At 36.2% G+C, this 24516-nt stretch overlaps 1 protein-coding gene across 1 annotated transcript in view; it reads left to right on the plus strand.

The window, feature by feature from the left end:
* The window catches only part of B3GALTL (beta 1,3-galactosyltransferase-like), a gene marked incomplete at its 5' end in the record, with an annotated part of 60099 nt that extends 38481 nt beyond the window's left edge, over positions 1 to 21618 (plus strand). Inside the window, 7 exons of the mRNA XM_009582706.1 lie at positions 5497 to 5628; positions 6533 to 6602; positions 10766 to 10879; positions 12934 to 13033; positions 13988 to 14107; positions 16431 to 16575; positions 19976 to 21618. Coding sequence (XP_009581001.1) covers positions 5497 to 5628; positions 6533 to 6602; positions 10766 to 10879; positions 12934 to 13033; positions 13988 to 14107; positions 16431 to 16575; positions 19976 to 20143 — 849 coding nt within the window. The remainder of the gene's footprint in view (positions 1 to 5496; positions 5629 to 6532; positions 6603 to 10765; positions 10880 to 12933; positions 13034 to 13987; positions 14108 to 16430; positions 16576 to 19975) is intronic.
* Positions 21619 to 24516: the final 2898 nt, after the last annotated feature.

Below are 24516 nucleotides of genomic sequence, written 5' to 3' on the forward strand. Positions count from 1 at the left end.
AAGTGAGTTGACTGAAAGGAATGTGAGAAGAAAGGAGTAGGGAGATCTGAAAGAAGATCAGTGCTACCTTTTCTGAAGCTTTTTTATTTTTTCTGCTTTCAAAATGTTTGTACAGCCCAGGGTTTTCTACTGTCACCAAAGTGAACTCCTGAACCAGGGTGGAAGGGGAGGATGAATCTGGAATAACCTTGCTGATTTTGGCCTGAAATTATGAGTGATGTTGAATTGTTTTAATTTTTTTAAAACTTCTGAAAGTCGGCTATAAATTGTGGCTCTGGCCCGGAAAAAGAAACCACCTTACTTAAAACTACTGCTGCTGTTCCAGATCTTTATTCTTTAATTGTTATAAGCCTCCTCATTTCCAACATAAATCTACAGTATATTTATAAATTCGTAGCATATTTAAATTAATTTGGTTTTGTGCCAACACTATTCTTTCACATAGTTTCCCCTCCTTGACTGATGTATTTCTCAAAAGCAATTGGATCCCTCTCAGCTTTCATTTTGCTACGTGAAACAAGCCAACAAGCTGTTTCTTTCCTCTTGTTAATTCTTCTAAATGCAAGGCCTTGGGCTTCACACTGTTAATCTTCTTTTTGTAAGTTACCTGAAAGTCATTTGTATATTCCCAATATTCCAGTCTACCTCAGCGCTGTCAAAGCCTCTAAACGTAGTGTCATAAAAAAAAAAAAAAGAAATTCATTAGCAGATATTTCTTTTATGTGTGTCCTGATTTCGGCTGGGATAGGGTTAAATTTCTTCCTAGTGCTGTGTTTTGGATTTGGTATGAGGAGAATGTTGATAACACACTGATGTTTTCAGTTGTTGCTAAGTACCCTCCTAGTCCAAGGACAGCTCCCATGCCTACTGACTGAGCTAGGTACACAAGGTGGGAGGGAACATAATCAGGACAGCCAGCCCAGCTGGCTAATGGGGTATTCCACACCATGTGACATCATGCTCAGTATATGAATGGTAGGCGTGATCCAGGAAGTACCGATCGCTACCTGGTTATCGGTCAGCGCGGGTGGTGAGCAATTGCATTGTGCATCACTTATTTTGTATATTGTATCATTATCATTATTATTTTCCCTTTTCTGTTCTATTAAACTGTCATTATCTCAACTCACGAGTTTTTCTCACTCTTACCCTTCTGATTCTCTCCTGCCAATCCCCCCCCTGTCCCACTGGGTGGGGGGGGGGGAGTGAGTGAGCGGCTGCATGGTATTTGGCTGCCTGCCAGGTTAAACCAGGACAATGTGCCACAGATTGCTTAATGAAAAACAATTGATCACTCGACTGGCAAAATTACTTCCATCCACTTCTTATTCTGTTAGCAGTTCTTTGCATATGTTTCATTTCAAATTTATTGCCATTGATAACCTACTTCAGCCCTGTAGTTATTCTTTCTGCACAGTCTCATGTCTCTCTAGAGACAGTTCCATTCCCCCTCATTTATTTTATAAATCGCCATCTTCCCCTTCTTAAATCATTTTTATCTCTATGTCCTTCTCGTGTGAATCAAGATTGACAACAAATCAAAGTATATAATCTCTGATCTTTAATGATTGTCTGTAATGTTTAAATTTATGAAGGATGACAAATGTTTTAAGAGAAGTTTTAGTTTGACAGAGTCCTAATAACATGTGCCTCTAGTCCTTGGTATTTTATTGTACTCTGTATCAGGTATTTTACACCCTACTACCTTCCGAGTCCCTATTTCTTATATCCGTAACATTTGTATCACATTCCATCCTTGGTAAAGGATTTTTGTCATGCTGCTGCTCATTTGTAGATTTTTTTTTTTTTAGACTTTTTGTAACTGCACAATATATAGCATATTCCCTGATGCTTATTCAAAACTAGAAGTGAATAATGGATATATTTTTTTTTTAATATCCAACATTAGATTATGAACTAGGACTAAGACTAAGAATGTTTTTTGTCTTTTTATTGTAAATCCATTTCCATTGTTTTAGGAACAGTCTGTCATCCTGTTCTATAACCCAAAATGGCACTCTAGCCTCACTTCTGAAATATGATAGCTTCACACCATTCTAAGGCTTTCTATTGAAGATTTCATTATTCAGTGGGAAATCTTAGCACATTATGAACTTTCATAAATAATTCATGTTAAATTACAATTGTTAAATATTCTTTGTGCTGCAGGAGCATTGCTTCTTTGTTGGTTCATGTGGTAGACATTAATTCTGAATAGCTGAATTTTGAACTAATACAATCTTAAAATGTACTGGAAGCTCTTTAGAAATCCCATCCTTTGTTGTTGTGTAGTCTTCCAGCTATAAGGCAGGGTCAAGAACCACTTATATCCCATAATGTGAATGTGGTGACAAGGCAAAAAGATGGGAGGTGTATGTGTGTTTATTGGCTGCTCCTTACCATGAGCATGTATGTGTTACATGTAATTTCCATACTCCTTCTCTATCAACAGTATTTGTCTTAACAGCCACTTACGTATTTTCATCCCTACAGAGTGGCCTTTCCCTTTCGTACTTCGTTGAACTCATCTGTAATGCTAAGATCATCTGTGTTTTCAGAAGCATTGCTAAAACAACAAAGAAACAGTGAGGCTAAGAGAAATTAGAACCTGTAAACTACAAAACTCGTTGTTGTATTGAAAGAACCTCCAGCTGAGTTACAGTGGTTTAGCAAGTCACTATCAGCTGAGCAGTAGTAGCAACCATGTTTGTACTCACAGCTCCCAGTCATCTGCGTCTGCTCAATCACAAGGAAAAATACAGTAATTTAAACTCTTTGCAGTGCAATCAAACTGTATGTTTACTTTGCAGTTGAGGTGGTCTAAGAGTGCATTGTGTAGTTATGACAACCCAGTTACAATCAGGAACTTGCTAAAAAGTCATCAGCTAATTGTGTTCTAGTATGTGAGTGTACCCTAGCTGTTTGCTGTCAAAAATCTTTCAAATCTGGAAGCTTAAGTTTCAAAAATATTACTGCCCCCAGTCCTAAAAGGGCCTGTAACAAAAGGCCCTTCTATTTTATTCCCTTTAAGTTTCAGAAATGGCTGTGTGCAGGTAGTTGGGATTTTCTGAGGATGTTGAGACCTAAATGAGATGGACAGGAAAATAATAATTTATAACTTAGAAATCTGTAATTGGTTTGGTGACTTGGGTTTGTCCAGACCATACTTAATGCTCTTGGTTTGCGCTGAGTTCTTCCTGAACACTGGGGAGAAGGAAATATTTTGCTCTCTTAATAATAGCTTAACGATCACATTATTTGCTAAAAGAGGAGCTGAATTCTGGCCCGGAGGGGTGGGGGAGGGGGAACGGTTTAAAGCTAACAGTTTCTAAGTTAACAGTTCCACAAGTTTTATGCCTAGCATAAAACAGTGAAAAGGAGACTCATTTTCATTGCCTTCGGTGTGTGAGGGGTCTGGTCCCATATTCCAGTGAAGTACTTCACTTGTCTTCTGTGCAAGAGTCATTGGGAATATGTGTAAATAACATGGGAAACAGGAACTAGAACCAAAGAGTGATTTTCCTCCCTTGGAGGAGTCCCATTCTCCCTGTGCAGTACAGTCAGGCTCCCCTTTGCTACACTATCTTGTTGGTTCCATGAATCTTACTTTTTGCACAGTAACTCAGTTTGATGAGGTAGCATGGAGAGTCTCTGTCCCAGAGTACCTATGGTTTGTTGGTGTAGGCACCCTTTTGAAAACTAGAAGCTGTAACTTCTGACTGAGGCGGAAGCAAACCTGGAACCCAGATCTCCTACATCTTGAGTATATGCTCTTGTCCAAAGATGCTTTCACATCTTTGGCCTATCCTCAAGACAGACTAAGCATTCGGAATCAGGAGTGTATGGCAGTGCAGCTGGGACGCTCAGAATCCACATACTTACTGAGATATTATTTTCTGCCTTTTAGATTTTTAAGAACTTAATTTTGTTCTTACAAGTTTATGAACAGTATTATATAAAATGAAGTTAATCTTTTAACTGGTCTGGGTCTACACTCAGCGTAGAACTCTCCTACCTGAGTACTTAGTCTGGCAAAGTTATAAGCAGCGTAAAAGTATTGCAACAGAAATGTTGGGCAACACTATAGAATCATAGAATCATTAAGGTTGGAAAAGACCTCTAAGATCATCAAGTCCAACCGTCAACCCAACACCACGATGCGCACTAAACCATGTCCCTAAGCGCCTCATCTACACGTCTTTTAAATACTTCCAGGGATGGTGACTCCACCACTTCCCTGGGCAGCCTGTTCCAAGGCCTGACCACTCTTTCAGTGAAGAAGTTTTTCCTAATGTCCTGTCTAAACCTCCCTTGGCGCAACTTGAGGCCATCTCCTCTTGTCCTATCGCTGGTTACTTGGGAGAAGAGACCGACCTCCACCTCGCTACAACCTCCTTTCAGGTAGTTGTAGAGCGCGATGAGGCCTCCCCTCAGCCTCCTCTTCTCCAGGCTAAACAGCCCCAGTTCCCTCAGCCGCTCCTCATAAGACTTGTGCTCCAGGCCCTTCACCAGCTTCGTTGCCCTTCTCTGGACACGCTCCAGCACCTCACTGTCCTTCTTGTAGTGAGGGGCCCAAAACTGAACACAGGATTCAAGGTGCGGCCTCACCAGGGCCGCGTACAGGGGCACGACCACCTCCCTCCTCCTGCTGGCCACACTATTTCTGATACAGGCCAGGATGCCGTTTGCCTTCTTGGCCACCTGGGCACACTGCTGGCTCATGTTCAGCCGGCTGTCAACCAGCACTAAGTGTTCTTGATGTGTCATGAAATACAGATTGAAATATTATTTTTATTATGAATTGAATGTAAATCAAAGGTTGTTTTGGTTTTGTTTTTTTGGTTTTTTAATCTTCTTCAGACATCACCGGTTTGCTTCTTCCTTTTTCCCTGTAAATTTTGGCTGGCTTTTTTTTGTTGTTGCATTTAAAATGGACAAGAGTCTACTATAAGATAGCATATCTGTTACATTATCCTTCATTGTATTTTACAGCTTCTCAGAGTTTCATTACTGATTTCGAGCATTTTAAATTGTCACCAGAGAATGGGTCTATTTTGAAAAGCTGAAAATTGCTACATAGGATGAAGCAGGCCTAGCTATTCTAAATCATCAAAATAGTTTAAAAAGAGCAATACAATAAAGATTTTTGTTTACTTTAAAGGAAGGTGTAAACATTCACTCTACTACTTCTTATAAAAGTTAGATGAGTTGTTTTGGCATGCTTAAATATATGAAACTAATTGTAATTCTATGAAACAAATTTTAAAACTTGTCTGTCTGTAGAATTTCTTTTATAGCAAAAAAACTACATGCTGGCTCTAGAAACGTGAGCAAGAAGTAAAGTATGCAGCTAGTTAATCAACTAAGGGACAAATCTACAGCATCCATTTTTTTTCAGTTTTCCTGTTAGGTTTGTCTTGTAATATGATTTCTTTGTGTGCCTTGAGAATTTTTATCCAGTTTCATTACTGATACAAATGTTTTCTATTTTGATAGATTGCCCTGTATATTTGGCAGAAAGGGGAAGGACCACATCTTACTCCAGTGCCTGAGTTCTGCACAGATGATGTGAACTCATATAAGGTTGATCATTGTGCAACAACATTCAGTCATTTTCTGCCACTTTGTGTAAGTACCATATTTTAAATACCGCTTGTATTTAGTAACGGTAAAACTCTTACTAAAATGCATAATACTTGACTTTAAAAATCTCAAACCTTAAGAAAATATTGTTCAATAAGTCAAAAAAAAAAGTTTTTTCTGGCATTTATCTATTTTTGGATATGCTTTCAGCCTTCCATGGCACAGGATATTTCTTGGCAAACAAATATCACATATGCTTTAATGGGTCTTTCTACCACAATGTTTGAGCAGCCCGTAATCTATAAAGTATTTCTCCTTACATTTCTGCGAGATACTGAAGTATAGATAAACTTTTTTCACAGATAGGAATCTAAAACTTGTTGAGGCTAAAGATAAAATGTAATATAGTATTTGGTGCATTAAAGTACAACCTATCTGTTCCACCTCTGGGAGAATACATTTTTGATATTATGGGTTAACTGTTGCTAGAGGCCAAAAAGTGTTCCATGGTTCTAGGAGAGCAAAATTCCAGGTGCCAAAAAGAAAAATAAAAGTAGTTAAATTATTTTATTACAGTTGAGGAAATTCAAAGATTTCTAGTGTGTTGCATTTAAACTTCTTTTTCCAAGTATGATACAATTCAACATGTTCTCATAGTGATTAATTTTTCCTCTTTTCGTAATAATATGTGTTTCAGTTCATGTTAGAATACTGCATCAGTGGAAAAAGTATTTCAATAATGTTATTTCAGGAATTTTAAACCACTAGTGACCTCTTTTCAAGAGACAAAAATGTACTTTCTAGTGTATTACTAGTACACTATTCTACTTGATATGCTATACAATGAAAAGGTATTTTCTGTTTTATTGTATGTATGGCCATACATTTCATATAAAATGTTACAGGCAGAGCCTGCAATTCAAAAAAATTTTTTGTTCTGTTCATATAGGCAGAGCCAGTGAAAAAGGAAGATATTTTTGTTGCTGTAAAAACATGTCGGAAATTTCATGGTGACAGAAGTAAGTTATTGGTTAGTCAAGGTAGTAGTTCTATGCAATATAGTTTATGAAATTAATATTTAAAAAACAAGCTGATATATGATGTCTCTGCAGCTCTTGGGACTAAATATTTGCAAAATGCACTGGGAAGCATGGAAGCTTCAGAATTGTAAATGGCTTATTCTTTAGGTAAATTTTTTTTTGCTATTCAGAGTTGTTCAGGAGCACTGTGAAATGTTTAACACAAAAAATTGTGGTTGTTTGATGTTCCGTAATTAGTGATTGATTGGCAGAAATATTGAAACTGAATACCTAAATGAAAAATATGCATAAAGTTAGCTTATATTGATGTAAATTGGAGCTGTTGCAATATTAATTAGTATAGCAGCTATTAATATCCTTCAGTGTGTTTCCCCCAGATAATTGGTTCAGTTCTATTCCTTGTACTAGCAGTGACAATTGTGCAGCTGTATTTAGAAATTTGAGCAAGCTGAAAGCTCCCTCCTCTCGTCCTTCCTTTTGTCCTGCCCTCCCTCCCAATAAAAGATTGAGCAGCTTACACTGTCATATTGCTTTGATCTGTTGTCACCCTGTGCAATTGGATGTGCACAGGTGTTTTATAACGCGTGGAAGGGGAAGTTTCGTCTCTTGTAGAAATCCGGTCAGCTGTAGTACTTTGTCCAAGCGGTGGCCCAGATCAGGAATCTCCAAGTGTACAACTCTATAGCGTGTTCCATCTGGAAACTGTAGTGTTATACAAGTAATGAAAGTCACCATGAAAATACGACCATGATATCCATGGTAAAAACAGCAAACAAAAAAACCTAGCACAGCGCAACAAGATACGTCCAGTGAATATTAACTTCCTTCTCAGAGGCACAGGAAATAAAGACACAGAGGGACACTCAGCTTCAGCTAATACACAGTAAGGCTCAGCTAAGTTGAGGTAGATCCAGTGTTTACAAAACTTGGAAGGAAAAATTCCAAATCTACTGATTTAACAGAAGACACACTAGCTACTTGATGCCACCTAACAGTCCATTCTAGTTTACTTCTAGATGTTTTGTTAATATGGAAATTCAGGAATGGGTTTATTTCCAGGAATTTACTTGAATTTTGTGTGCCCTTGAATACTCCAGATACGTCATATTGCGCCATTAGGCTTACTTTGTTCATAAGCTTAATTTAAAGTGATCATTATCAGCTAAAAAATTGAAAATTAAGTAATGGCTAGTAGTTGTACCAAATTTTGTGGGGGTTTTGCCAAGCCTATTGTTAGAGGACAGGATGAAGATAAAAGCTCTTTTCTTAACCAATCCCCCTTTGCTAATGCATCCAAAACTGTAGGTTCTGTCACTTTTATATATAGACTTTTAGCCAGTTGTTGCTCTTTTTTTCAAAATAAGATTTATGTAATTTTTTTCTTGATATTACTGCACTTGATGAAGGCACATGTCCAGTATTTTAATCACCTAGTCATTAGGATATCTTTAGGAAGTAGCTTTTGACAAAACAAAATTGACTACCCTGTAATTGGAGTTCACTGAAGAGTTCTTTCTGGATCCATGTTTATTTTCTTACATCGAAATTAAAATTAAAAAAAAAACAAACTAGAAAGTCAGTAAAGAATGTAAGGCTTCAAAAAGATAGCGTAAACATCGTTCAAGAAACACCTGTTGAAGACTGAGGAAGATTCTTCAACTTTCCTCACAGCTTCCAGTGTTATGCAATAGAGGATAATCTTACTCAAGATTTTGAAAGATTAATGGATGCCAGCTTCAGAGAGCTCCTTTTACCTGGTAAGTCATTTTTTATTGTATGCCAAAAACTACATCAGTGCAACATTAAGGCTTGAAATTCGATGTGCTAAATTTTACTTTGGAACTTATTCAGATATAACTCCCCTTCATACACATACTGTATATGGTTACATAAGAGAATTTCAAGACTGCAAACATGCATCACGGTTCTAGAAGTAGCACAAATAAAATATAATTAAGAGCTTAGAGCTGACCTTCTATAAGTATCTCTCTAGTGCAGTATTAAAAATTCCATGTGATCACAAGTATTAATACATACTGATAAATATTTGCATCAACAGCTAGTCAGAAATTTCATACAGTTGTTGTTTCTTTGGAACATATGAGTTGTTAGAAATTACGAAGTATTGTGGGATTCAGTTTCCAATAGACATGAGTCTGGATGGTGACACTTCTGTCAAAACAAGCCAGGAAAAGAGAAGGACACTTTAGCTAGTAGCCCCCTTGTTAGACCACTTAACTGAGGTGAGACTCAGGTCCTTGCTTCAGTGAACTTTTTTCATTTATACAAAAAAGGGGGACTCCACTGAAGAAGTTGAGATGCTCAGTCTGTAACAGCAAATAGTTCTGTATGATAAAGCACCCTAGTGAGGTTGAGGTCCTTGGTTGGAGAAAGGTGAAACAGCCTTTACAGGTGCGTCTCTTCTGCCAGGTGAAGGTTGGAAGCATTTTGTACATCTGTGACACTTCTGTACTGGGGCCTTTCTGAAAGCTTTCTGATTTTGTTCTTCTGAGAAGCACTTTTGAAATAGAACATTTCCACAAAATAAGAAAAAACCTACTTGGTTTTTTTTATTCTATTTGGGAGGAAGAAAAAGTTTACATGGCATTCTCTGTCAATTAATTCATGATTATGCAGTTGTTATATGATGTAATGTGACTTTTTAGTACATAGGATGTAGAGTTAATGTATTGTGAACTTCCTGGCTTTGCATTTCAAAACTCCACTGTCATGTTGTATGAACATATTTTCTGTACATAATTCCCTTTGGATTTTTTAATGCAAAAATTTGAGAGTGGTTTTAAGTGTCTAAAACTTTTAAAAGCAGTATCGTCCATTGCACAATGCTACAGAAGTGGAATTATATTTTTTCTGAATATTAAAGCCTTTCCATTAGTGCATTGAGTTCTTATTACTCTAGCCTAACAATCACCTTTCAATTCATTTTAGTCTTATCAAACTGACTATTGGTCAATGAAGAATAATAAATGCTACAAATCTCTGTGTGATCAGAGTAGAGGAAAGTGAGAACTAAGTAGGCAGCAAACATCAAATTAGGTGATGGATGATTACAGCAAGGGGCTAAAATGAGTTGTTCACAAGCATCAGAGTTATACAGCAGCAAAGGGAAGTTATATAAATATTTCCTCCATTTAAAGAGCCAGCTACTATTACTGAGACCTACTGGATGGTGTCAGAGAGCATAAAGCAGACAAACAATGACAGCAGAATGCACATTGTTTCAGAGTAGTTGTTCATCTAAGTCCTGACCATTTAATTTTTAAAATGGAAAAAAAATACTGATTTTGATCTGATCATTCTCTTCCAAACACCTGCAGCTGTTTGGTTTTTTGTGTTACCCATAATTTATTCACTTCTGGATATAATTTGAACATTTATAGCATCATTATTAGAATTTTGTATGATCAATTTTAAATGTTTATGTCAAATGGGAAACATAAGAAAAGGATTGCTCTTGTAGAGAAGCATTAAGCAGTCCTCCTTTGAAAGGAATCTCCATGGGATAAAAATTGGTTGTGTGATATCTATAAATGTTCTTCTATGAGTGTGTCTCCAGAGACCCGTGCTTTTGAGCGTTAACATGACATTGCTGTCAAATATGATTGTATAACACAAGCGTAGTATTTCAAAAGGTGCATTTGGTCTGTTTCTGATTCAGAATATTTTACACGCTGTACAGTTGGATGTGCTGTTTTTAAAATGCGACAGTTTCAATACTGGAAGAATGATTGATCTCTGATAGTGTTCATGCTGATGTGTGCTATAAAGTCTACCATAGCAAGTATAAAAGTAATGAATTCCATACTTTGGTTAGCACAAATGTAAACATCACAGTTTTCAATGTAATATGAATGAAACTATAGTCATATTTTAAAAGAAAATTTATTACTACGTAAATAAAACTGCCCTGACTGGCTTTCATATAAATGTAAAGTTGTTCCTCTCTAAATATTGTAGGAAAGAAAAAAGAATGAATATTTTGAACCCTGATGCCATATTTGAAACAGCGTTTTCATCACTGCGTGAAGGAATATGTCAGTTAACAAGGTGCATAAATGTTTTGATCAAGTGCTTATTTTAATCAAGTTACTTATGTTTCAATGTCAACGATTGTTTTGCAGTACCAGTTGTAAAGCAGACTTGGGAAAGAGAAGCTGCCCTTATTGAATACTACAGTGATTATGCAGACATCTCCATTCCTACTATAGATTTAGGCATACCTAATACTGACAGAGGTGAGCTATTGACTGTTGTTGTCAGTTTTGTGCAAATAACTGTCTAAAGATGGTAAGTTTTATGGATGATATGCATATTTCATGTATAGTATATAATTGAGAAATTCTGTATTTCTATAGTAGTTTGTGCAGCCTAAACTAAAAGAATGCTTTTGCCACACAGGAAATGGATGGAGAGTATAGTTCATCTGTGTAGGTAAATGTTCTTTTTAGTAGAAACCTAAATACTGTGAGTATGAAAGCATGGTACACTGATATACTCCAAGAGACAAAAATTGGTGTTATTATTCTGGGTAAGAGTAGTAACTCTTGAGTTATTGATGATCTTGAGTGTGATCATCAGTAGTAGCAGAAGCCATAGATTTATGTCAAAAGACTTCAGACAGCGCCAGCTAGTCACTGAGCATAAACTACTTGCCCTATATGGTATTCAAATATTATATGCTTGTGCCTCGTATGTCTTGATTTAAGCACAAAAACTAAATGTTAAGATTGGAAGATCTGTTTATGACAAATAATGTGGTTTTGAAGTAATTTACTTTGTGTTTGAATAGAAAAAAAGGCTATGGATATGATGGTTTCCATGAGTTTACTAATTTTAGGGCTTTTTCTTTCATTTGATCTATTGTTCCTAGGCTTATAGTCTGTGTTACAGACTATTACTCACCTTCTGAATTGAGGTGAATTCTTCTGAAGTGTCCAAGCTGTGGCCTATTAGCTTTATCTGGTCCACTAGGTCAGTTGTTCTGATCTCTGGTTTATTTTCAGCTTTCCAGCTGCCCTTTTTTTTTTTTTTTTGTCCTCCACAGGGTCTATCAGAGAGAGAACAGGCAGGGATTTCCATTTGCACAGGTGCAGTGTGATATGTGCAACCAGTGTTTTCAGGAGGTAGCAGACCTGCTGAGCATGTGTGGATCATCTGTAGAAGCCGTGCCCAGTAGTTCTAGTCACACCAGGGGGAAGGGACCTTCCACATTCAGCCTTTGAGCATTGCTGTGGGGAACAGTGGGACCTGTGTGCTACTGGTGTTCTAAACTAAACAAATTGTGCTGAGTTTGCTCTAATACTATTTTTATCCATCTTTCATGATGGAATATAATAAATAAATCTTGGTTTTAATTTTGTAAATATTCATATATCAGTCCGCATTAAGTTCATGGTTTCACAAAATCAGCAAAGCCAGGACTTCCTTCATTTCTTAAACATAAAGTTACTGCATTTTCTCAAAAAAATATTTTAGCTGGAAGTAGCTTCAAATATAGTATCCTATCCTTATTTTTTAATGCCTGTTTAGTAATTGTAATATTGATAGTGATAATTGCTTTAGACAATCAACTGTAATCTAGATGAACAAAGACTGTTTGCAATTAGATTTTTCTGAGATCTAAAGAAGATTCAGTAGAAGTTCTGAAACTTCTTGTTTCTCTTGTCCTGTTCATTCTGAACAAGGGTTTTTCACTTCTCAACTCCTGGTAAAGGGTGTTTTACCTCTCAGCTTCATTATAGTCTTGTGATAAATGTTAAGACCTTTCCTTGGAGGAAGTTATCAGGACCTGAGTTGCTGGTGATGAGTACAGTAGATTAATGTAGACTTAAATATTTATATAAAAGCAATGGACCTGCCTGATGCATCATGAAATGCTATGAAAGTATCTTGGAGTATTTTGCAGAACATGTTTCTATCATAGTCTCCTCACTTTACGCTTTTCAAAATTAAGAGTAGCAGTTTGCCCAGTATTGTCCAACAGCTTAACAGGATGGCTGCAATATAGCTTATTTTTCACGTTTTCATAATTAAAAGAATTTCCATACTTCAACATCCTTCAAAAGTATGTTCCTGCATGGAAAGCAATGATTGTGTTGGAACAATTTGTACAAATACCATTCAGCACAATGGAGGATGTAATTTAAACTTGCATCTCAAATATTTTGCCAGTCACTTGCAAAATGTCTTGCATAGTGCAGTAAAATATTTATTTAATTCATGAATAATTGTTTATTACAAAATCTCATTTTATTTAAATGTATATATTCTGTTATTTCTCTTCCTTTAGGTCACTGTGGGAAAACTTTTGCCATTTTGGAAAGGTTCTTGAATCATAGCTCTCCCAGAACTCCTTGGTTAGTCATAGTGGATGATGACACACTGATAAGGTATACATTGCAATACTTCAGGAATTACCACCGTTCATGTCAACAGGAGTTTTAGCAATATTCATCTCTTATTCTGTATTTAAGAGATACAGCTGTTTTGTTAGTTATGTAGCTTTATATTCCTTTAAGGAAAAAATTGTCACTTTTCTTCAGCATTCCTTGACTGATATTAAAAACAATGTAATCTTGTAACTCGATAAAAACTATGCGTATTAGTGTTGTTATGTAATCATATAGTCTGAATATGATTACACGTTGTGATTCTTCAGTGTAGGTAGGTCTGAGCTGATTGGCTTTAGTCATTTGCTACTACACTTTCTAAGATGTATTCCTCACATAAATGTTCCAGAAGAAAGGTTCCATAAGCTAGGGTCAGTTGTCAGAGCTGCCCAGAACAGTGTCCAGGGACTTGCCTTTGTTAGAAAATTAAACCCCATTCACACGAAAACTGACACTGCAGTATAAACAAAATAAGGCACAGTGATCAATCAGCAGGATTACATGGTCATGAACATGAGAATAAGTGGTTCAAGACAATTACGTTAAATCATGTGACAGAAGAAGAATTTGGAAGAGGCTATAACTGTAGATAAAACAATATTCGTGTAACTAAATCTACTTTTTGTTTTTCAATTCCTGAGGAGAAAAGATCATTTTCAAAGATCTTACCATTGTTTGGAAAAAATAATTTCATGTTTTCTCCGAGATGAGACTCAGTTTTGCAGAGAAACTAGTATTTTAAGCTAATTTGACCAAATTCAGTGATCATATCTCATAGTAAATAACCCATCATAAATTTCTGTTTAAAAGTTTGTATCTCTTTTTTTTGTAGAATTTCTTAATTTCTCTTATCATTTTTGTGCTATTTACTAGAATGCCATTTAGGCTAGCAATGTCTGTTTCAAAAGGAATGTCTACATGATTTTTTTTTTTGAATGGATTTTTATGTTATAGTATCTTCAGACTCCGAAAATTGCTCAGCTGCTATGACCCAAATGAACCAGTATTTCTTGGAGAACGTTATGGTTACGGCTTGGGAACAGGAGGATATAGTTATATCACTGGCGGAGGAGGGTAATTTATTTAAACTCTTACTGAGATCTACATCAGTCCCTGCTTTGATTGAAATGTTTTGAGTTACAAGGCAAATTGGTTTCAACAGAAACAGTGATGTTTCCTAGTACGATTAAAACATAATGATGCTCAAAGACCGAAATGTCCTAATTAGTAAGGAGTTGTGCTGCCCATTGGGAACCGATTTGTAGAGCAAAACAGTTGGTGCTGAGGACTATGCATGTTTCAGGGAGGTCATTTTGGCTTGACTGGTCCTGTGAACTGAGTGCCTATTACCAGTTATCTGCACCACATGTTCTCCTGATACACATCATACAGCCTTGTTTCATGTGATAGAATTCATTCAGCATACTCGGAGACCATCTTACAACTTGATTCAAAGTGTAGTAAGCAGAGACAATTGGCATAGTTGCTTAAAAAAATACACTCATGATCTGAACTGTTGTGGAGTTTGCAGGAGAACCCAAAGCAGCACACCTAGGGATAGAAATTGCCGCAATGAAAATATTCGTTCCTGTTCTCTTTCTTTGTCCAAGCATGGAGAAAAATGATAGCGATTCTCCTGGTTTTGAACTTCATGTGGTGATTTATGGAGAGGTGGCTGAGCAAGGAGTTTGGTGTTGATGTCCTGGAAAGTAGTTTCTCATAGAAAAAGATCATTGTGGGTTGATCTCATGCATGAGACACATGGGTCCCTGTGATTATATGCAAAATTTGGTTTAAATTAATACATATATGAACTTTCAGGTTAGCTCATATTGCAATAAGAACAATCTTAAGAAACTGATCTGTCCATCTTGTGTGTCTAAAGCAAGTAGTGTGGACGTCTCAATGTCCTTAAGTGTTTTTCTCTGCAAAAAGTAATGGCTCTAATAACTTATTAGATTCTTATCCATCCATGAGTAAGTAAAAATCAACTGGCTGGCCTTCTCATTGTTTTGTATAGTTGCATAAGATCTTACTTAAGTAGGGTTTATGCTTGAGTTAAGAAACAAACCTTTTACTGGTCCTGGTATGTTTGGTTACCAGTCCTATACTTCTGTATCTTTTTAGTGTTTATCTCTTAGTTTCTATTCTGTCATCTATGTGTGGAAGTTTGGGGGTTATTTCCATTCTCAGGTTTGAGCAGATAGAGGCACAGATCATATCTCTTGCTCCATACCCTAATTTTGAGAAGGTTCATTGTAAGTGAAGAACTCTATATAAACTGAAGGGACACAGTCCAGATAATCAGCTAGCAAGTATATTCCCCAAATGTGTGCAATTTACATCACACCTTCTGTGCAGCAACACATGCTGGTCATAAGTCCCAACTGTTCTTTTTTCTTTTTTTTTTCTTTTTTTTTCAAGGCTCTAGCTTATTATTTCTTCTCCGTTTGATCTGAGTACTGAGATATGACTTCCTATTATGCTCTCCATATTTTTTTTTTTCTTTTTATGGTACCTGCAATCTTCAAAGATGCAATGATAGCGATGCAGTCTTTTACAACTTTAATCTGACAGTATTCTCAGGTCCGTCTTTTTGCCTTAGCCTTAGTATTTGTAAAAGTTTTGCTATGTCCCAGTGTCAAGCAAAGGATTGTCATATAGTGAATGAACTCATGAAGCCATGTAGTGATTTCAGTGTGAATCTCATTAGTATAACTTGTAGTAGCTAACGTACCCTGTATTCTGATTGGACTGGGTGGGTGATATAACTTCGGAAAAGGCAGCTATGGAATACTAGACAAAAGTATATTCCCTCAGCTGTTGAATTTAAGACCTCATCGTGTTTCTGGTCTATTGATGGCTTATTTTAGTGATAATGACCTAACAGCTCCAGGCTCTGGTTATTATTTAGATGAGCGAGAAAGTTAGGATGAACAGAAGAGCCTTGCGATGGCTTCAAGGAACATTTTTCACTTACAGAAAGAACAGAGGATTCAAGGAATGACAGTTCAGGTTTAGAATTCTTTTCATTTAATTGCTACGTGATAACTAACTGAGTAAGATAGAGGAGAATATCCCTTTGAAGTCCTGGCCAAATTTAAGAGGAATTATCAGCTGCGGTAAAAATGGTGGCTAGCTAAGTAATTGTTGGAATAACAACAATTGGCCTAATTGGTATATTTAATTTTCATTATATAAAGTAATTATCTTTCAGAAAATGCCTGTTGCACTAGTCAATACTGACTTCTCAAATTTTGAAGTTTCAGATATGTTGTACCAGAGGGCTACATTTTGTCTTGCAATTTTATGTCAATTAGCAATATTTATTATTTACAGTTGTTTGGCTTCTCTAGTAGTTATTATCTTATATGTTTCATTTGCTTTTTTTATTCAGGATGGTTTTCAGCAGAATAGCTGTTCAGAAACTACTTGCTAGTAAGTGCCGGTGTTACAGCATGGACGCACCTGATGATATGGTCCTTGGGATGTGTTTCAGTGGCTTAGGAATCCCTATAACACATAGTCCACTTTTCCATCAGGTCAGAGAGTTATTTTTACGAGTATTTAAAATGTATTTCATTCTTTTAAGTATACACATAAAATAGGATTCATAAATATGCAAACTCATAAATACTGCAAACTTGATCAATGTGTAATAATTATAACCAAGATGCTGCTGCTATACCTTATTTCTCTCCAGAACAAGTTTGATAAAGCAAATGAGAATATTCTCAAAGCACAGATTACTACAATGCTTTAATAGTTCATAAGATATTTCAGTTACCCTATGACTACATTTTCTAAATATGCTTTATAAAAGGCATTTTATAAAAAATGCAGTCAGAGATGGGGACTTTGAAAAACAGAGAATTAGGAGCCACATGTTTTGAATACTTGTGATATGTTCTCTAAGAAAAGGAAAAAAAACCACACCACAATACTTTTTCTTCAGGTAATGGTGAACTGACTGTGAAATTTTTCAGGAAATTTGACTTCTCGACTTACCTGATTTTTCTATTGATTCAGTGTTTACTATTCTGAAATATGTCATTAGTGAAGATATAAAATGTAAAAGTATTCCCAGAACTGTTGCTTTTGTGGTGGATTCTGAAAATGGTGTAAATATGATAAATTGCCCTATGCTAGCACAAGGGAAAAAGAGGTCACAAAACATAATTTTCTTGTGATTATATTCTCCAGTTTTGGAGAAGTGGGTTAGAATAGATTTCAATCTTGTTTCTGTCTTAAAGAATATTTAACAATCTAACTGTCGTGTCACAGTGGAAAACACAATGCATTGAGTCCCAGAGAGATTTGCTGCTTCATAAACCAGATAAACACTTTACCTTCCTCCTATGGCATTAAAGAGAAGAAGCATTTACGATTTTTCCCAAACAGTGCACAACTTTTTTAAAAATCAACATTTAAATTAGTGTAGTGTTCGATGTTTTTCAGGTGTTAATCTAGTTTAAAAACTGGGAAGTCCTGTGTAGCTGAATATAAACTGAGATTAAGGTAATAGGCTACTTGAAAATTAGTAAATTGCCATGTAATTCAAAGCAGCTGTCAGTGGCGGGGAAAAGTTTGCTATTTAAATTATCAGTTTTTCCTATATTAAGATTTTCTTCCTGATTACATTTACTATTTAGAGAAATGGGAAGACTGAGAACGCACTATTCAATATTTTAATTCCTTGTCCATATAATAAAATCATACCTGTTTACTTTCATGTTTTCTTTACCATCGCTTATTCCTTTCGGTATAGGTATGAAAGAAAGCAAGTAACGCATCTTATAAAATCAACAGAATTATTGAATAATTTATGCTTGCACAGGTGTTTAAAAAAACCCAAAAACCTAATTAAAGGAGAGTTGGAAAGAACAGAACACATTTTACAGATTTGTAGGAATGGCCCTTATACAACAAAACAAAGCATTTCCTTGTAATCCTTAATGATGCGCATTTGATAATGAATCACTTTGGAAGTGAAATCCTAGCAGTTTGATTTTCCACATAGAAAATTACATTTGAATTGTAATTCATCTTTACTGTCTCTTATAACAAATTCTAATTTTAACATACCTTGAACAGAAAGGTATTTCCCTGGGAGGAAAACTACTGAATAAAAATTGAGTGTTCTTATTCTACAAATTCCACTATTATGCAACAAATATTTTAAAAATGAGAAAACCAAAACCGGATTTTCTGTCAACCAGAAAATTATTTTTTAAAGACTTGATGGAAATATTATGATGTACAATGTTCCTTGAAGTACATGAATCTGAAATTGCACGGAGTATATATTTTGAAACAGAAGCAGAGATATCTCCATCCTTAGAGTGTCTATGATGTAACAGTGTTTGCTCTTTCTTACTGGTTTCGTGTTTGCTACATGCTAAGGTAGACACGTATTCTGTAACCTGTTCCAGAGGCTTTTGGCATGATGAGACTCTTTAAGAGAACAGGAACCTTCCCACGTTGAGTAGCAGCCAGGATTGTGGTCTTAAAATACAAAATCTGGGCAAGAGCAACATATTTGGCTTTTGTAGAATACCAAATACAAATTCTAGCACAAAAAAAGCAAAGATTACAATAATTGATTCCACAAAATGTAAGGAAGAAGAAATTAAATGGAATTTATATCTTTACATACCTGTAAAGCGGTATGATTCTTAGAGAGCGATGTGATAAAAATGATAGTTATTAGAGCAGATCTCATTCTTTCAGAATTATCAAAACAACAACATTTTGTCTATAGCTCAATAAAAAGCTGACTGATTTTCAAACAGCAAAAATCTTTGGTCTCAGATATCTAAAACGTGTTTCTATCCAAAGTAAATTTTTCAGGTTTTTGAAACCTAAATGTTCATTAAAGTTTTTTCAAAAGTCTTGAGGGAAATAGGCTCCCTCTTGATTTCTCCAGTGGAATTTTTAAAAATAAGCACTCTGTGGTTTAAATATCAAAATTAAAAAAAACCAGCAACAACACATATTCAGATTTCTTAATGTCAAATTCTATTGCCTAATTTTATGACTGCAGTGTATATGGGACTGCATGAAAAATGCAGCATGTAGAATTCATTAATACTGCCATAAGTTGGTGAAGTGTGCAGTATTAAATCAGTTACTAGCTTAGACATCAAATCAGTGTTTCAGTATCCAAATCACTCAATTTTCTTCTTGTGTTTTACATCTAGAAAAAAACCGAATGTGCACCTTTCATGCATTTCTCTTTACAAAAACTCTATTTGTGGCAAAATCTAGTTATTTTACCAGGGACTACTACAGGTGGGGCTTTTTTGTATAATGATGCACTTGCATGCCATAAAACTGTCAGAGGAAATGAAACACGCTTGGTGCATTAAGAAGTCAGCTGCATCATGTGGCTGTGTTGTAATTCTGTCTCTTTTGATATAACCTGATAAAGAATAACAATGCATTTTTCTGGCACCACAATATTTCCTGGTAACCTTTCTCCATCATAAAACTTCATATACTTCGGCTGCTTATGGCCTTATTAGGATCCTACAATCACACTGGCAGTGCTGGCAACTCTCATTAAGAGAGCAAGAGAATATTACTTAAAATAGTTTTCTCATTATTGAATCCAAACTGTATATTTAAAAAGATGCAATACAAACTACACTGTTTATCACTTGCTTTCATAGATGGTGACCATTTAATCCTGAGAAATAGGGCATGTTTAATATCAGTGTACTTCATAGCATGATGACTACAGCACGAGTTTAAGATCTAAAGTAATGCCTGTCATTTGATTTAATAGAATGATGTAAAAAACCTCTTTGCTATCATCTCGTGTATTTTGTCAATGCCACATTGCTTTGTTATGATACAGAGGTCATTGAATGGTGATGCTTTCTTGTTCTGAAATCATTCTTCATCACCGAGTAATGGTTTTGGGTTTTTCTTCCCTCTTAGGCACGGCCAATGGACTACCCAAAAGGCTACCTTTCTCACCAAATTCCAGTATCGTTTCACAAGCATTGGAATATTGATCCAGTGAAGGTGTATTTCACATGGCTGGCACCAAACACAGGAGAGTCACTTAATGGAAAGAAAGTTGGATATAACAGGGAGGATTTATAAGCAGTAGAAGAATTTAAGTGTTGATTAACGTACTGCAGATGAGAGACAGTCACTACTGTGATTTTTGTGTTATTCTCACGTTGTTCATCTGTTCATGACATAGAAGACAATGTTTTGCTCCTGCTTGTTACGTTCCTTCAGAGCAATGGAAGAAGGCACCTAATTGACTTTTGGATTCTTTTGTTACACTTTGTTTCTTTTTAAAATGTTTTTGGGCTTTGTATACGAATGAACTTGACACAGGTTTAAAACGTCTCATACAACTTTATCTGTGTTCTGGTTTGGACTTTGAGTCAGACAGCATCAATTTACATTTCCTTCCTTTGTTCTCTCAAAAGCCGAAGTTATGTATTTGGAGCCTAATATTGAACATGTGTTGAACATCTATTGAACCTTGTCTCTCATTGACCTACAGAAGACAGTTCTCTAAACTGGAACTGGTTCTTGATAAATCCGAGAGGAGACATGACTGTTTCTGGGACCAGGAGCTAGGTTGTGTGAAGGCTATGTTCCTTTCTACTCATTTCAAACTGAAATGTTGTAGTTTCCTGGGACAGACCTAGCCTGAACCACTGTTGTACCTTTAAGTTTATTAGCATTTTTGAAGAATGTCATGTTCAAAATCAAAAAAAGGGTTAAGGACACGGATTTCTTAAGTGGCCACGGGAGGTCACTGTGGCTCCTTTAGAAACCTAAATCACTCTGTATCTATTTGGCAAGTATAAATGTGACTCTTAAGGATTTCTGCAGAACTAACACTTCAGTATTTCTGATGTGTGCATTTCAATAGTATATGGATGCCAGCTTTAAAAAGTTTGTAGTATTCCTAATTTATATCATCAAGATAAGCAATTTTATGCATACAACGTGTAAAGAGTGATTCATATTTAAAATGTTCTTGGTTTTTTCTTTGAGTAATTCAGTTTTGTAAGAATGTTTGTACAAAAACTGGCTTTAGTATGTTCTAAACTAATTTTTATACTGTAAAACTGCTCCTTTTAAGATGACAGTATATGGCACTTGTATGCTGTTATTTAACTTCACTTGCTATATTGTAACCAAACACAGGGTCTTAAAGGCATACTGCTGAAGTAATTTGTGTTTTGTTTTCTTTTAGTAGGTTAAAAATTGATTCCACTCCAAAGTAATGCAATACTTGCTCTTAAGTCAAAGTAGGGGAGCCACTGATTCCTGTTTCAGTAATTTCTGAAGTTGTATAAACATTTGTTTGTGAATGTAGCTTTTGGAATTTTAAGCATTTGAATAGCAAGCACATATTCATAATAGATTCAAATTCTGATTAAATAGGAGCAATCCATGTTATTGTTGTCTTTTTTCTTTTTTCTTCCCACTATCAGTGCCTTAAACGGTAGACATTTTACTGATACCAGGACTATGTTCTCCGGTACCATGGGTGAATTGTTAATTATGTTTACTGTTTAGAACTGTGAGAGCCGAAAGCTGAATAAAAGCATTCTTCTTCAACCTTTCGTGCCTTCTTTCTCTTTGCAAACTGGTACAGGATTATTTAAGCACCCGTGTCATAATTTTATTGTCGGAATAGTATTCTATGTCAGTTGTACTAAAAGGCGGCTTAAACTTTTTCTTTTTTTCATATTCTGTCCTGACATGCTTTCCCAGATTAGGTTAATTTTCAAGTCTCTAGTTTTGTGCAAATGAAAAATGTTCTTGCAGTCCTCATGTGATTGAGAATCTTGATGCTATCACAAAATATATGTCATTATCAAATTCTCCAAAGGTCTTGCAACGTAGTCCAATCACTTCCAACTTCAAACTTGTGATATTTCACATCCCCTTGGGCCCTGTGGAGGCAGAATAGGTCGGGCAAAGACAATTGGCTTTGGGTCCACACTGTTGCACTTGTAGGCTTCTGTCTTATTTAGAGATTGGGAGCCGTCGACTCATTCATTGCTTGCTTACTCAGACTTTTACTTATGGTCTGACAAATGTAACAGTAGCTGTCTTAAAGTCCATCTTCTCTCTTGCCGTTAGCTCTGGGTTTTACTGCAAGGATTCTGGAGGTATTAGTAAGCACTGGACTTCTGATTCCTGTCTTCATAGTTTTGAAAGCAATGAAGCAGTAATTTACTCAAGTATTCTGCCCCCAAAACTCTGACTTCTGAGATGTAACTGATGATATGCAACCCTAGCAGCAGCATGACAAAAGTGACCTTACTCCATGAATTAAAAAATTCAAGATTTTTTTTCAAGCAGAGGATCCCAGAGAGTTTCTGAAAACAAGATGTGAAGCCTTCTACATTAAACTTAGTTTTAGAAGACTCAGCAAGGCTGTTACTATCTGAAATCTAAAGACAAAATTGCGCATTAATGAGCCTGAATAGTACTAATGTTTCTAAGGAAAATCAAGGGGATTATAAATGGTGTAATGTTAAACCAAAGCAAGAGAAGGGGAATTCACAACTCGCTTTTGTAACAGGCAGATTAAAACGGGACTGCGAAGTTGATTGACTGCTTAAAGTTCCCTTTTCTGGGACATTCCAGAATTGTGGTGTGAAAAAGAAAATCTGGGAATCATTATTGACTGTTTTTAATGTTTATAACACAGAAAATTTCCATGTATTAAGATACTTCTTTCATGGCATTCTCTTGATAATTTGGTTGGTTTGTTAATCTGCTTTCAGGAGCCAAAAAAAATCTTGAAATACTGATGCCTTCAATATAGTAGGACATGTGAATGACGAGAGATGAAGTATTTGAGTCCCACATTTGATTACAAGTGAGGATGAGGGCTGTGAATCCATTTTTATTCCCCTACATCTGCAGATGGCCCAGGCATGGAGAGGAGACCCAAAAGGAACTGACCTTTGTCCCCTCCTTTGTGAGAAGGAAAATGGGCAGGAGTCTGAGGCAGCTTGTCAGCTGGGTAGCTTTCTTTTTGTGCAGGAAAACTTTACCCTAATACTAGCTCTAATCACTGCTGACTGGAGGGAGGAGTCTGAATGACTTTATTTTCAGTTTTTAGGACTTCTGTTATCATGGGTGGAACTAGAATATGTCTCAGCCAGAGGCCTAAGACGCCATTCCATTAGATTCCCGGAAAGTGAGATCAGCACTGGGTAAGGTCTACCACAACAGGCTACTGTGAAGTGCCTCCAAAGCCAGTAATGCCACTTCATTACCAAAAACCCATGGAAGAGTAGCAAGAGGTTTGCTTTTTACAACAACGTAAAACTCTGAAGGCTTTTGTTCATTGGACTCTATGATGATAAATATATTTGAGTTTGGTTTAATGGAATTTCTTCTGCTTATTGTTGATACAAAACTAAAGGAGAAATTTAGAATAATGAGCAAAATGCTCGTTGATGATGCCACTTCATCATACGCTTACTGAGGAAATGAAGAGCACTTGAACCTCTGCTATGAATGCTGCCTGGTGCAGCTCTAGCTCTCAGGTCCTAGGTCACAGCAGCACGGTTGCTTCACCCTCCCCACTACCCAGGTGCACACAGCTACCTTGTCAGTATAGAACAAATTCACCTCCCCAATCACATTGAGGATGATATCCTTAAGTAATCATTTCATTCAGCAAAAACCAGATGCAATATTGATTTGTAGGCAGTTAATTTTTCTATTTCAATTTGTTTCATGTTACATGCATGTATAAAGACTAGCTTTGTTAATATGCAGTCTTATAGTGGTAGCTATCATGTAACTACTTGATGATTTAAATTCTGTCCCAAGAAGAATATTCCTCACACTTTTCAAATCTCAGTCAGTGGTTTACAGGAAAAGACCTGTGGGCTTAATGACCCATGGCACTAGAGGAGGCGGAGGGAGGTGAACTGTCTGTTTGCATCTAGCTGCTTTTGCCGAGTCCCTTGACTCATACCTGTTCATTTGTGTTACTGTTACTCAGGAAGCAGCAGTGCCTCCATTGAAATCAGCAGAAGAAACCTCATGAGATTAATGAGGACCTACATTTGGATGGCGGCAATGAAATGGCTTTGGTGGAGTGTCTGTAGACTGGTTAGTTCTGAACACCAGGGGAAAAGATAAAATAGAAATAATGTACTTAAAGATGAGAAGGTAAATAGACATTATGCAAACATACAGAAGCCAAAAGGATTCACAAAGAAAGGAAGAACTGTTTTGGAAAGCAAGCTATGAAGAGGAGTGATAGGAAATTACATCAATGGCGCATCATGAAACATTCTTTATAGAAAAATCTGTAGGCATGCTGCTTTTGTAAGCTACAAAAAAATAGATGCTAAGCTATTTCTGTGAGAAATAAATTTTTAAACAATGTTTTTATAAGTCTGAAGGCTTAAGAGCCTAGCTCTTACACAAAACAACTCTAAAAAAGTAACTCAAGAAGAGTACAGGGATCTCGT

Source organism: Fulmarus glacialis, unplaced genomic scaffold (assembly GCF_000690835.1).
Source record: "Fulmarus glacialis isolate BGI_N327 unplaced genomic scaffold, ASM69083v1 scaffold2458, whole genome shotgun sequence".
Lineage (NCBI taxonomy): Eukaryota > Metazoa > Chordata > Aves > Procellariiformes > Procellariidae > Fulmarus > Fulmarus glacialis.